The sequence below is a fragment of the Salvelinus namaycush genome, chromosome 23 (genome assembly GCF_016432855.1).
Source record: "Salvelinus namaycush isolate Seneca chromosome 23, SaNama_1.0, whole genome shotgun sequence".
In the NCBI taxonomy this organism is placed as follows: domain Eukaryota; kingdom Metazoa; phylum Chordata; class Actinopteri; order Salmoniformes; family Salmonidae; genus Salvelinus; species Salvelinus namaycush.
The window spans coordinates 18,736,336-18,750,631 of NC_052329.1; the positions used below are offsets into that span (position 1 = coordinate 18,736,336).

At 44.5% G+C, this 14,296-nt stretch overlaps 1 protein-coding gene across 1 annotated transcript in view; it reads left to right on the forward strand.

The window, feature by feature from the left end:
• The window catches only part of LOC120018512 (kin of IRRE-like protein 3), a 133,680-nt gene that overhangs the window by 8,299 nt on the left and 111,085 nt on the right, over positions 1 to 14,296 (forward strand). Inside the window, exons 3-5 of the mRNA XM_038961740.1 lie at positions 1,858 to 2,013; positions 4,575 to 4,582; positions 5,915 to 5,993. Of these exons, the coding sequence (XP_038817668.1) occupies positions 1,858 to 2,013; positions 4,575 to 4,582; positions 5,915 to 5,993 (243 nt within the window). The remainder of the gene's footprint in view (positions 1 to 1,857; positions 2,014 to 4,574; positions 4,583 to 5,914; positions 5,994 to 14,296) is intronic.

The window sequence follows — 14,296 nt, forward strand, 5'->3', positions numbered from 1 at the left end:
GAGAGAGAGAGAGAGACAGAGAGAGAGAGAGACAGAGAAAGAGAGAGCGAGACAGAGAGAGAGAGAGACAGAGAGAGAGAGAGAGACAGGCCCAAGCTAGATTGCTTCAGTATTACTGGTGCAAGTAGAAAGCCCCCACGCCAGTGTTTTTAATGAAATCCCTCCAGCCTAATTATGTGAAAAAGCACAATATGTTTGTGAAGCACTCTCTGTAGCCTGGGACAGGCCCTAAAGAGCCATCGACAGCTAAAGAGCGACAGGGCGAATAGACTGTACACAGAAGATTGTACCACAGGGGTATTCACCTCAAACCAGCAATGTTTGCACATATGACATCTTAATAAGCTAAGCACCATAGAACAGGATCCATTTTTAATAGTGTGAGGAGGCCTCTAGAGGGCCATGTGCAGTGCCAACATCTAATAGTTTTTTATGTTACTTAAAAATCTCTCCAGCGTTACATTATTACAATAAAGTTTTACCTTCATTCCCAATTAATTCAGATGTAACTTGCCCAACCATAACATAAAATAGCCAAACAATTCATTCTGTTTTGCATTCTTCCTTGAGTTATGGAACAACGACGTAATTGACTAAAAGCACTTTCTGTATAAGCACTTTGTGACAACTGCTGATCTAAAAAGGGCTTTATAAAAAAAAATATGTATTGAAATAAATTTGATGGATTATGCCACATTGAAACAAATTGAAGCTTTTGTATTCCCATTAATTTCTTCTCATCAATTACTTTAGGCTCCTAAAAGCTCATGCAAACCTTGAAATATGCTAACTATACGAGGGAGGATCACTGAGTGGTTGTTGGTATTATTGCTGCAGTAGTGAGAGTGTTAGACATACAGTAATTCACCTAGTAATGCAGTTGTGAAGAGGAAGCCAAGGTTATTCGACAACAAAGATGTCCGAGCCAAATGTTTCCTTTTCACAAAGCATCCATTCTTCCCTTTAATTGCTTTCATATGAAGGAGTCCATTTGGAGTTAATAAAAAAGGCATTAATTGACTGTCTAATGAGTTGAGATTGTGTGAAGGGGACAGCGGCAGGTCAGAGGCACCATAACAACTGTGTTCACCTGTTAGAAGGCAATCACAACTTTATTAAGGGGAGGACAAGAAGTCACCAACAACATCATGGTCTATTGTCTTCATTTTAATTAAACAATAGAAGTGAGGGAAAGTGGGAGTTGTGGGGAGTGGCCGTTTTTAGCATCTGACACTATTGGTTTGTGATTCGGATAGATGCCAACCATAATATTTCTACCGACCTCCCCCATCGGTCGAACGAGAACATGCGATTGTGTTTCCTCTCATTGTTTTTGTTGATGTTTTATCTTTCTGGCCTTGTCACTTCAGAGACCTCTGTGTCTGGAACGCTACATATCAAACGCTTCCCAGGTCACCATCATGCTGCACCATCAGTGTGTGGCAATGTGGAGCCTTTGTCAGCTGAGACAACTGTATGTAGAGGGGTAAAAAGAAAAAGAGGGTGGGCAATTGTGTCACTTTTTTTAAATGACACACCTAGTTGCAGTGGCTCCCGGGCCTGGTGGTTTGGCCATAGACTAAAAGAAGGTGTCTCTGTCTGCTGCCTACACCGGCTGCTGCCTGCAAATCTGTTAATTTAACCGTGCTAATGGTTGTAATTGCAGCAGTATGTGAACCCAGCAGCTGAGGTAAATGCTAGGTTTACCACGGCTGCCAGGAATCAACTGTCTCAAAGATGAGAGTACCCTGACTGCTCTGCGTGGGCACAAAATGCTGGGAGGGAGGAAGGCATTTGTTAGGTGAAAGGGGAGGGATAGCGAGGTTTTACCTCCTGACTCCTGCTCTCTTGCCCCAGGCAGACAGCAGCTGCTCCCAGCCAGATGCCCAGCTGTTGGCGCAAGCCCCAGTCGTCTCCAGGGACCAGAGATCAAGGGGCAGGGACCGAGAGATGGGGTAATGCAGGAGCTCATCCAGGGCATGATGTATACAGTACAGCAGCCCGCCAGACCAGGTGTGAGGGTGGTCAGCAGGCTAGTTTGCTACTTTGATCTGTTGTGTCTACTTATACTGTAACTAGCAGGACAAGCTGCCATGTCTGATTGATGGACACACACCTCACAAAATGCAGTGCTTTTAGCGCACACAGTGAAGTACGTATTTCTGGATTGTGGTACTTTGGGTAATTGGTTTCACTGCCTGCAGAGAGAGCATTACTTTATTCTCCCTTCAGGAAATAGACTGTTAGTGGCATATGTGATCCTGGCAAAGAATCTATTTGATGTAGCGGATCTATAGTGTTCATTTTTTGTATTGGTGGTACACTGTACCTGATGACCCTGTGGTCTCATCTGTTGTGGTAGAAAGTCATTCAGAGGATTTGAATAGCATCAGCTCATAGAATCCCCTAACTCTCGATAAAATTGTATTTTTCATGGAAAATCCACAAAAGATACCCTTCGCTAAAGGACCACTTAAGAGGGGCTGAAAATAAAATAATGTGTATTAATGAAGCAGTTTTTTTTTTAATCCTCAGGTCTGCATTTCATCTGTCTCCTTTCATGTGTTGAATCCGGATGAGCTCCTAGCACAAGGCATTTCTGCATTCTATTTGAAATCATTGAGAGCCAGCCATTTTGATTCTCTAATGGTCTTCAAAGCAGGTTCTGGTATGAGAGAGAGGCTTGGCTTTTGTATCATCTCCACTTCATATATTTAAACTCCACTAAATACATTTATATTCAGTCTTATTCTCTCTCCCTTGCATACTTTTCCATTTCCTTCCCCTTATTCTACCAGTCTTTCTTATGAAAGCTGGACATTAATCTATAATGTTCTGTCCAATAATGGGAGTAGTGAGAGAACATATTATGCTTACGTCTGTGAGGCAGGGGGCAAAATGAGGCCTGGAGAGCAGAGGCAGAGGCACAAGGCTGTTTGGTCTCCCTCCCAAACCCTGAGGCTAACGAATTAAGCCAGGGGGCCTTCGGATTATACAGCTCTCTGATACCCCCCGACTTCGATCGACGACTAAGTAAACGTGTGATCATTTAGCAACTCCATATCAAAGGCATGATAAAGAGGGCGGCGATCATTACCGGTGAGGTCTTGGCGATGTGCAACTCTTCTGTAACCCACCATGCACCCAAGGAGGGACATCCGTTTGCAACCCTGAGGAATTTTGATCTCATCTGTGAAACAGAGAAATCCATTACAGGGGACAGATCCTCATCAGCCAGACCAGAGAGAGGAGTGCTGTAATGTGCTCATTTGGACTTTAATGTCATGTACCCTGGTGTTGTACCCTACGTAGTTAGAGCTGAATTCAAATCTATATTTATTCGTAATTGTATAAGATAAACAGTGATTTTTGTGATTGAAATGTTTTTTATTTATTATTATGTTCTTTCTAGCATCTATACCCATTGAATTTACGATATTGAAATACTCAAAGTAATCACTGGTAAACTTATTTGCCATATCATTACTTAAAATTGCACAAATACAAAAGAGCCAATGAGGACGTCAGCCAAGGGGATAATAAATGTTTGCAGCACTAACCCGCCTTGGCTTGGTCCATAAACCAGTCAGGCTAGTGTAACATGCAGGCTAGTGTAACATGTTTAAGTCAATAAGTCATTTTACGTTACTCCTCAATTGAGCTCAGAAATCACACAGAGGAGTGATTGAGGGAGAGGAAAGGGAAAAGGTTGTGTGCCCTGTAACGAGATTAGGCTCTTTGTGTATTTGTGTGTCCTCTCTCTCTGTCTCTGTTTCTCGCTGTCTCTGTTTTTCTCTGTGTCGCTGGTTCTCACTGTGTCTCTGTTTCTCTCTGTGCCTGTTCCTCTCTGTGTCTCTCTTTCTCTCTCTGTCTCTGTTTCTCTCTCTGTCTCTGTTTCTCTCTCTGTCTCGGTTTCTCTCTGTGTCTCCGTTTCTGTCTGTCTCTGTTTCTGTCTGTGTCTGTTTCTCTCTCTGTCTGTTTCTGTTTCTCTCTGTGTCTGTTTCTGTTTCTCTATGTCTGTTTCTCTCTGTGTCTCTGTTTCTGTTTCTCTATGTCTGTTTCTGTCTGTGTCTGTGTCTGTTTCTGTCTATGTCTGTTTCTGTCTGTGTCTGTTTCTGTTTCTGTCTATGTCTGTTTCTGTCTGTGTCTGTTTCTGTTTCTCTCTGTGTCTCTGTTTCTCTCTGTGTCTCTGTTTCTCTCTGTGTCTCTGTTTCTCTCTGTGTCTCTGTTTCTCTCTGTGTCTCTGTTTCTGTCTGCATCTCTGTTTGTCTCTGTGTCTGTTTCTCTCTGTGTCTCTGTTTCTCTCTGTGTCTCTGTTTCTGTCTGTGTCTCTGTTTCTCGCTGTGTCTCTGTTTCTCTCTGTGTCTGTTTCTCTCTGTGTCTCTGTTTTTCTCTGTGTTTCTGTTTCCCTCTGTGTCTTTGTTACTCTCTGTGTCTCTGTTTCTCTCTGTGTCTCTGTTTCTCTATGTCTGTTTCTGTCTGTGTCTGTTTCTCTCGGTCTCTGTTTCTCTCTGTGTCTCTGTTTCTGTCTGTGTCTCTGTGTCTCTCTGTGGCTCTGTTTCTGATTCTCTCAGGTTTCCATGTATGTGATGCCATTCCATTAACTCCGTTCCAGCCATTATTATGAGCCGTCCTCCCCTCAGCAGCCTCCACTGACACATACACCCTCCACACACACACCCCTCCTGTCCTCTCCTACCCTAATCGTGTTCATCTGTCCGCTGTGCCGGGTCGGGCTTTGCTCTGCGACAGACAGCCGAAGAGTGTGTGTGTGGGGCTGATGATGATGATGATGTCAGATGGAGCTGATTAGCCTGGCCGTTACCTCAGCAGCTCCCAGGAGATGGGGTCCTGCCAGTGGCAGCAGTGAGGGATGGGGGGCTGCTGTGTCATTACTGCCAGCCAGCACAACTCAGTGGCTGCTCAGTAATCCCCCACTAGCTACCTCTCAACCCGCCCGCTGCCTTGGAGAGGAAGAGGTAGATTCTATCCAATGCTCTCTTATCACATCACACTTCAAGACAACTTTTCAGAGATGGATAACTCACTTGGTGCTGTGGACAGTGTACATGGACATGTCTCTGTAATATGAATAGAGAAAGTAGGGGGACTGTGTCTATGCAATTGGGGAATGGTGCATCTATGTGTGTGGGTATGAGTATACAGCAGGGTTTTCCAAACTCGCCCCCCCCCCCCATCCCCACCCCTTGAGGTACCGAGGACCGATTTTGAAAAACGCAGGTGTTCAGTTTGTGTAGAGTATGTGCATGCCCTTTTGACCTCTGTAGTATTATGAATTGAAAGAGTTTTACAGACTGGAGGGTCTCAGAGGTACTTAGCTGTCACTATCAGAAATAGGCCAGAGGACACAACAATGGTCAAACATCAAGATATACCCTGTTGGCTTCAGGATGGGCTCAGATATTGAGCTCCAAATTGCTTGTTTGTAATCCATTAATTCTCAATGGGCACCTCAAGCTGCAGATTATTCTAGTAATCTCTTCCAAAGACTCCTTTGGTCTCCAGTTCAGTGTCAGTAGTACTGTAACATACACAGGAATTGTAGGGACATCTTTTTTAGCTGTGCAGAAGACATTGCTCATTGAGTAGAAAATGTCCACAATAGGACATAATGTAGTGTACAAAACAGGCCACAGCGACTGGGTTCTGTCTCAACCATAGCAGAGCCCAGTAATGACTCATGAGTGGACAGATCAAGCCTGTATCCTTTAGAGACCGTGTAGGCTCTCAGTGCAACCAATGGAAACAGGAAGACAGAAAGACAGGAAGACACAGGCCTATTAATCTGCCAAACCCTCTCTCCTCCCAGTTTCAGACAACAGGGGCATACCAAACGTGTAGGGAACAGGGGTATGAGCCATCGCTACTCTCCTGTGGGTATCCTCCGGCACAGGTATCAGAGACTATTAATCTGTTTGTCACCCAGCCCCATGCATCTGTCACCAAGACGACAGGGCCAGGAGCCTGGACAGGTAGGGAGGGGAGGGGGTTAGAGGATACAAATGATGGCCTTCAGGCCATGCTCTGGATCCTGAAATCTATTGTGTGAGAGAGAGAGAGAGAGAGAGAGAGAGAGAGAGAGAGAGAGAGAGAGAGAGAGAGAGAGAGAGAGAGAGAGAGAGAGAGAGAGAGAGAGAGAGAGAGAGAGAGAGAGAGAGAGAGAGAGAGAGAGAGAGAGAGAGAGAGAGAGAGAGAGAGAGAGAGAGAGAGAGAGAGAGAGAGAGAGAGAGAGAGAGAGAGAGAGAGAGAGAGAGAGAGAGAGAGAGAGAGAGAGAGAGAGAGAGAGAGAGAGAGAGAGAGAGAGAGAGAGAGAGAGAGAGAGAGAGTCCGCTAACCTTTGGTGCGTTGCGGGAGTGAGTTCATCATCCAAAGGGGCGCTCAGTGTGTGTGGAACCTTGAAACTCAAAGGCTAGAGGTATTTAGTCTTATCTTTGTATCTGTCTACCGTGATGCTTGTGAAGTCTCCATAAGAGCGATGCTCTCCAACTCACGAGGCCCTGGCTCCTATTGCGATAGAAGGGGTATAATAAAGGTACAATGGGATACCTAGGGCATATGAAATGCCAGACACACATCATAATAAGGATCCCTCGCTGGGATCCGTTGTCTCTCCACAGCCTTTGGCCACTCTCTGTCTGGCACCACGCTAACGGCATTAACACGTAAACGCTTGTTCTGTGAGGTGTCTCTCCTTCAGAAATACATAAAAGGCATCCCTGTATCCAGCTGCTGCCATGTCCTCATTCTGTTGACTCAGGGAACCAGTTTCTAACAGGGGGAATGGGTACACCATGTGGGAAGGCCGATTAAAGGATAGAAAAAATGGCTAGGAAAATGCAGCGACGTCCTGGACAATTACAGGCAAGCAGAACAGGGATGTTCAGGGATGTTTGAGGCACGTGGCTGGCAACATAAACATTCCTGGAGTCTTCATGGAGAGCAGGTTTGTCACTGCAAGGCTAGTGGATGCCATTAGTTACCGGAGGCAGTTGCTCTGAAGTGAAACTAACTAAAGCTGAAAGACTGAACAGTAACCTCCCTGAGCAACAAGCACAGGTGGCGACAACAACCGCTGGCTTTGATGTGCTAGCTGCAGAGAGATATCATCACGCTACCTTTGTCCTTAAACAGACTGACTGGCCAATCTGCTTCATCTCTCCTCCCCTGGCGGATCGTTTGTCGAGAGGCACTTTTGCAAATGAAATGTGGCAGGCTTTCATTTTGATAGATGTGTGTGTGTTCGGAGAAAAGGAAGAAGGGGCAGAGCTTGGATGCTTGTGGATGCTTGTGGGTGCTTGTGGATGCTTGTGGATGCTTGTGGGTGCTTGTGGATGCTTGTGGATGCTTGTGGGTGCTTGTGGATGCTTGTGGATGCTTGTGGATGCGTGTGGGTGCTTGTGGATGTGAGGGGGCCGTTGCACAGGTAAATATTTATTCAGTGATTTAGATTTGGTCCATGGTCTTTCCTCTGCGAAGGCCAGATACGTCTGGATGATTTGTTCTCCCTGAGGAGAGGATGTGTGGCACTGTGTTTACCGTGTTTATATATCCCCCCTCCTTTCACAAACACACTCCCACCCACCGCTGCCTGTCTGCAGTCCTGGGGGAGACAGAGAGAAGACAGTGGAGGTGGGAGTGGAGAACTCGTTTACATTTCTCCTTCACACATTTGAATGTGGTGATGTCACAAGGGCATGCCACAAATAAAACACCCAAACCTGTTATTATAAAAAGGTTTCACCCCGGATCCTGCCCGGCCCCTCACACGAAAGTGGTGTGGTGATTCATGTTTATGGCCATGCATGTTTAGGTCTGTCCTCAGTGTATTCAATAAAATTCTACCATGATACATCTTACACATAGAGCTCTGCTACATACCTATGAAAGCACATCCATTATCCACGCTGTCAAGCAGTCCATTTGAAACCGTATATCTACGTTAGAAATAGTTATATCCTAACAATGTGTTAATGTTGATTGAAACACGTATGATTAGAGATAAAACAAACTTGAATTTGTATTAACAGAGTCAGTAGCTGTGTGCTGCCCATTAGCTGATCATGTCAATTAAGCATTCATTACTGCACTCTGCTCCCTTTGAGCGATAGGGTACATGCTACATGCCTTTGAGGTAGCTAATGCTAATTTTCTTTTAGTGCTACCATATCAGATGTAATATGTGACAGGTGTTCTAATTCTGGCCATGCCATTCATTAGTGCTGTTCAAACAGAAACCCCATGGGAGAGAAGCACATACTGTAACCACATAGGAATCACTAGTCAATATGGTGACCTTTATGTAGTGAGGGAGGGGTCACACACACACACTCACGCACACAGACAATTATGCTGGGCTAGGGCTAGGGATTTTGAGGCAGGCGGGTATAAGAATGACTAGGTCTGAGAAAAACAGCCTGGGTGTTTTAATCCAGCATGTCGCCAATTAAATCCCAATCCTTTAATTTAACCTCCTTTTGGTTAATTAACCCCAGTTTGAGCGCTAACAAGGAGCAGGTATTAAAGACAGACTATTTCTGCAAAGGCCGACCTCCTGGAATGAGTGTAGATGCTGTTTTCAGAGGACCATGGAGATGAGTGTCTCGGTACAGGTCTCGGTACAGGTCAGATTAAACGAGAGGTAATTGGGATTTGCTCATAGGACAACCCTTTGAAGAACCCTTATTCATTCCAGGTAGAATCATTTTGGTTCCATGTAAGAGCCCTTTTTGGTTCCATGTAGAACCCTTTCAACAGAGGGTCCTACAAGGAACCCAAAAGGGTTCTACCTGAAACCAAAAATGGTTAAATGGTTTTCTCCATAGACTTCCTGAAATGAAAATGGTTTTCCCATACCTCTGACAGAAGATACAACGCCATCAGACAACAGAAAAAAGAGAACAAATCAATCTGAAAAACAATGACGAGACAAGCAAAACAACTGATTCATACAGTACATCATCTGAGTGGAGAAAGTCATTACTGATATCAAAATAAGTTTTCTGTTGTTTCTCCCAGTCTCTTTCCATTACATTGCACCTTTATACTTAAAAAATATATAATGACTTCGAACTATCAATGTGATAAAGGTAAAGCTTATGCACAAGCAACATCACCCTTCGCCTCCTCTCTTTCACTCTGCTGCCGTTCTTCCCTCATCCATCCTCACTGCCACCTAAAAGCTAGTTTCCTTGTATCATTGCAGCATATCAACATAATGGAAAAGGCCCTTATTAATGGCACCAGGCTTATTAATGGCACCGGGCAGAGACATAGCGGAGAGACACCAGGGTTTCACCACTGTTGTTACTCTCACATAATCACTGAAATGCTTATCAGGACTTCAGAGGATATTGACCTCTGTCTGTAATAAGACCCTAATGGGGTTTTAGGCTGGGTTTCTGTACAGCACTTTGAGATATCAGCTGATGGAAGAAGGGCTATATAAATACATTTGATTTGATTTGATTTAATGGCTCTAGTATGATGCAGGGACTGAGAGATTGGCCTAGACATGCGTTGCCATCTGACAGACCGCACGCACCGTGAGCTGGTCCTGGCTCCTCCGTCGGGCTGTCATGGCACACCTCGTTAGTCTGGCGGGAGATCCATGCCCAGCGGCCCCCACACTAACCCCAGCAGCCTGGAAATCAATGAGTTCACAGCGAGGTGCAGGAGGAAGGGTCTGGGCTTCAGAGCAGTGGCACACGTCAGCCACATCCTTTGGGCTGCCAAGCGTGGGTTAATTATCACCATGGTGATTGCGGACTGCCGAGTTACGTATGAGTGGCGCATAAACAACAACAAATTAGAACAGGTATTGCATGGTGTCCAATTTAGTCTTCCTGGAGGGCCTGTGCTGATTACAACAATCACTGCATGTGTCGCTGGGACAGATGAGTACATGGAGTGGTACTCATCAGTGGCTTATCACCAATGTAATGGCAGAGTTCAATGAATCTATCCACACAGCTCATAGAGCTATTCAACTGCTCTTATGACAGATGAAGCTAGTTCACAACAGAGAACTTTCATTATTACAGATTTTTTTATTTTATTTTAACATTCAATAACAGAGGAAAGGATATTTTGGGAGTTTTTTTTTTTTTTATCCATCCGGTGTCAAGAGATAAATGCTATTTGAGTTCCAGCAAATCCATTTGGAGCAGTGTTTCATTTTGTAAGTGTGTCCTTTTTGTGGACATACTTCTATACACCATGGCAAACACAATGGCAACTCATCAAACATGGTTCTTCTTGATTTCCACTTCCAGGTGTACAACCAGCAGGTACAGGCTGAGGACAAAGAGCACTATAATCAGGTCAGCTACAACAAAATTGTAGCAAATGAGTCATAGATTGATCATTGGTAGACATGATGTACAATTTAATGTATATGCTGTGGTAGCTCTGTGTGTATTCGTTGTGTCTTAACGCACTTTAATCTGGCTCCATGTTTAGTCAGTTCTCCTCTTTAAGTTGCATTCAACTATAATATATTCATATGTGTAAACACTCAAAAGGAATTTAGGGCACTTCCATGGTTTGCTCCAATCTTATTTTCCGCTCCTTTGGTTCCTCCTTCACAAGCCAGTCATCTCCTGCAAAGGTATTGTCATACGTTTGCACAGATCAATATTCAGAGATAGGGGAAAAACACCAAAGCCTGTAAGTAATTTACAACACCTGGCTCAGTGCAGGTGAATACTTGAGAAGGTTCCTGCCTTTACCTTTTAATATCTCTGATTTCACCTCATCTGAGAGTTGCAGAGACAGGGCTGATAACCAACGTTTTCCTCACACGCATCCCTCAAAACCTTCCCATCAACCAAAAAAAAGAGAGAGAAAAAATGTATGCACGTTTTTCATCAAATATGTTTAGCATTTCATGAGGGGCATATTTTCCTCAAAATGGAAACACACATACCCATACACACCAACATATTAACCAGCCTTTATATGCATCAGAACTCCCTGTAGCCAGCCCATCCCATAATACAAGTTTAGCTAAGATTTGTCAGAAGTATGCAAGCTACCGGTAGTTTACCAAAGTTACCTCAATCTTCAGTAATTTTGGTTATTAACAGAAAATCTATGGCAATCTATCGATGGCAATCTATTGTAACTTTGGTCATTAATACTTGAAAACTTGACAAATAAAAATCATATGTAGTAATTATTTGTTATATCTGTGTACATATTGACCATGAGTTTCTAGTAAATAGACCATATGGGTCAAGAGAAAATAGACTAATAATTTTTTTAAAGTATCTACTCAACAATGGCATAATTTTCAATTAACTCTGCAACTCTTCCAACCAATGATTGCCACCAGTTTGACGCCAAAACACTGAAAACAAATACACACTGACCTGAAATGTCATTCCATTAATTATTTCACATATTTTACATGTGATTAGGCCACACAGAGGGCCAGAGATAATTACAAACACCTGTGATAATCTAAAGTACCCAAAAGGACCCATAGATGTCTTGTGATAGATTACATAAAATCCATAAAACCAAAATTCTGTTTACAATAATATAACCTCCCTTTGCAACCCTAGTCAGACGTTTCTGAGTTTAAATGAGGTAAAACGCTGTTTAGTTCCTCATCGACTCTCTCTGGGACCTGTCTTCTTGGTCATGTGTTTACGGGGTCATGGCTGCCCCTTAGCCGCCCGACAGAAGAGACAAACACACCACAACAAGCCTGGCTCTGCCATAATTAACTGGAGAGGCTGAGTTTAGGGATAACCCCAGGAGGGGCGGCAAATTAAAGCTCAGCTAATGAGTTGAGGTTTCTTAATTTGTTCTCCCCCGTAATTCCAGAATGGATTAACGTGGCTTTATTCGCCTCTTTCCCGTCGATTAGCACGGCACTCGGTTTAGGAGTTTAGGGGGGAGAGGGGGAATCGGGTTATAGAGCTTATGAAGAGACTGGTTCAGTGGCTTCTGCAGTGTTTAGCAGATAAAGGAGTTCACCTTTTCTGGAATGTCGGAGACAGTATATCGGGGACTATTATTGGATTTAGTCGGCCTGATAAAGGGAAAGCGTAATTCTCAACAGTGATCCCCTATCTTTCTGGGATGTTGGGTTGGTTTGCCATTCAGGGCCCAGCTCACAGATGCAGCCACACAGCATCATTTTTTTCCTAGTTTACAGAGATTTGCTTAAGTAATTACCTTTCTTTCACATCTCATCAGTCACTTAGGATTTCTTGGCCAACGTTGTCCTGCTATCTTTTCTTGTTCTCAGTATGCTCCCCTTTACCATCAGGATCTATGCTGCCATGCAGCGCGCTCTCTCTCTCTCTCTCTCTCTCTCTCTCTCTCTCTCTCTCTCTCTCTCTCTCTCTCTCTCTCTCTCTCTCTCTCTCTCTCTCTCTCTCTCTCTCTCTCTCTCAGGCCAGGGGTGCTGCAGGCTGGACCAGAAGAGTGGACTTTAGGCTGTTAATTAGGGTTAAATGGCTGGTAGCACGGCAGTGTGCAACCGAGTGTGGAACCCAGACCTGGCATGGCACCTGATACTGCTTTTGATTCTCCTGCTGCAGGCCAAAACTCCAGCACAGCACAAAACAGCCGTAGGGCAGAAACCCACACCTCCAGGCTAGATGCTTCTCCCATTAGGGTAGTGCCTGGATTGTGCTGGAGAGCAATGCGTTAGTAATACACAGTTTGAAGTGCCAATCAACATCAGTGAGGAGAATACACCATGCTTTGCCAATACTGATAAAACAGCTCCACAACACTGCCTTTTACCTCTCCGTTCTCAATAAGACAGACCTGTGTAGCCTCTTCAAAACAGTTCAAGCAGTTCAAACTGTCTTAGATACACATATAGGGCCACCGAGTCACATTACCTCCCACCTGATATCTCTCAAATCTCCCAAAATAACTGATCAAACAAATGCTCTCATGGCCCCAGGTGTTTATGAATGCATGGAAACCAAAGCCTTGAAGACGATTTCTAACCCAGTGCTTTGTTTGAGAGGTAAATATACTCTCTCCATTTGATTCCATGCTCCTGGAGAGTAACGACAAACACACTGAGAGGCAGTAGGTTGAGATGGCAGGGAGATTTCAACTGTGTTGTTTCTACACGCCTGCATGGAGTATATATTCACCCAGATAGGCAGGCCTCCTTTGACCAGTTCACTTAAATCTATGGTTTTACATCTCAAACACACTGTGGACATGACCTTTGTTGGAATATCTCTCTACATCAGTCACCATGTTGCTGTGCATTGGTGAGTCATGACTCCTATGCCGGTCAGCACTATATACTGTATCCACTCTCTCACATTGTCAAAACGTCTAATAAGAGAGGTTGGCCGCAGGGGGGGTTGGCCAATTAGACTGCAGTATCAGGCAGACCTGAGGTGGTTGTAATATTGTGATATGGCTTCTCATTCTCGTCATCCTCAGCCCCCCCCCCCCCCCCCCCCCCCCCCCCCCCCGCGGCTCTGTGGTTTTGAAAGGTATGTGTAAATGCACCGGAAAGAAGGCACATCCCTCCTGGCTGGTATGATGTTAGAACCACTCTTAACTCCAGAGCTGCACATGTGCGTTTTCGTTAGACTCCAACGTGGGGAACATGAAAGGGCTGGGATCCTAAGGAGGATCAGAGCTGATAAATTAATACGTAGACCACCTCCCTTGTGTGAGTCTGTAGCGTGTCAGCCAAACCATGACTCAAAGCTTGCAAAGGTGGACAGCTTGTCATCAGAAGATGCAAATCGCCATGGCGACAGCTATGAGTCACGGCAGCCAGGGCCAGTGAGCGGTTGCTCGGATACATTAGCAGCCTGTTCATGTTGTTTGGGACAGTCTGATGCCGTCTCACTGTGAATGGGCTGCTCAGCTTCTGAGTGTAGTGGTCAGTTGTGAAAAAGCATTAGGGTCTATCATCTGACACGTGATGAGCAATGTATTAATTATTTTTTTTAAGTGCATTTTAGTGATTTGGATTTGCATTACAGGATTTTGAGCTGGAAGGCATGATTATCATGTATGAGTGTTGTGTATGAGTATCATGTATGAGTGTTGTGTATGAATATCATGTATGAGTATGTGACAGATATGCAGGGACAGGGAGGGAGTAAGAATGTCTGAGACAGATACATTGAAAGAGAGAGAGAGGGGAGAGAAAGCACTGTGATCCTGACATTAAAAGAGGAGACCTTAGCTTTAGCCTGGGGCCAACCGGCACTGACCTCCGCCGTGACCGTAGCGGTGTAGACAGCCGGCACACATCAGAGACACTCCCTCAGGTCTG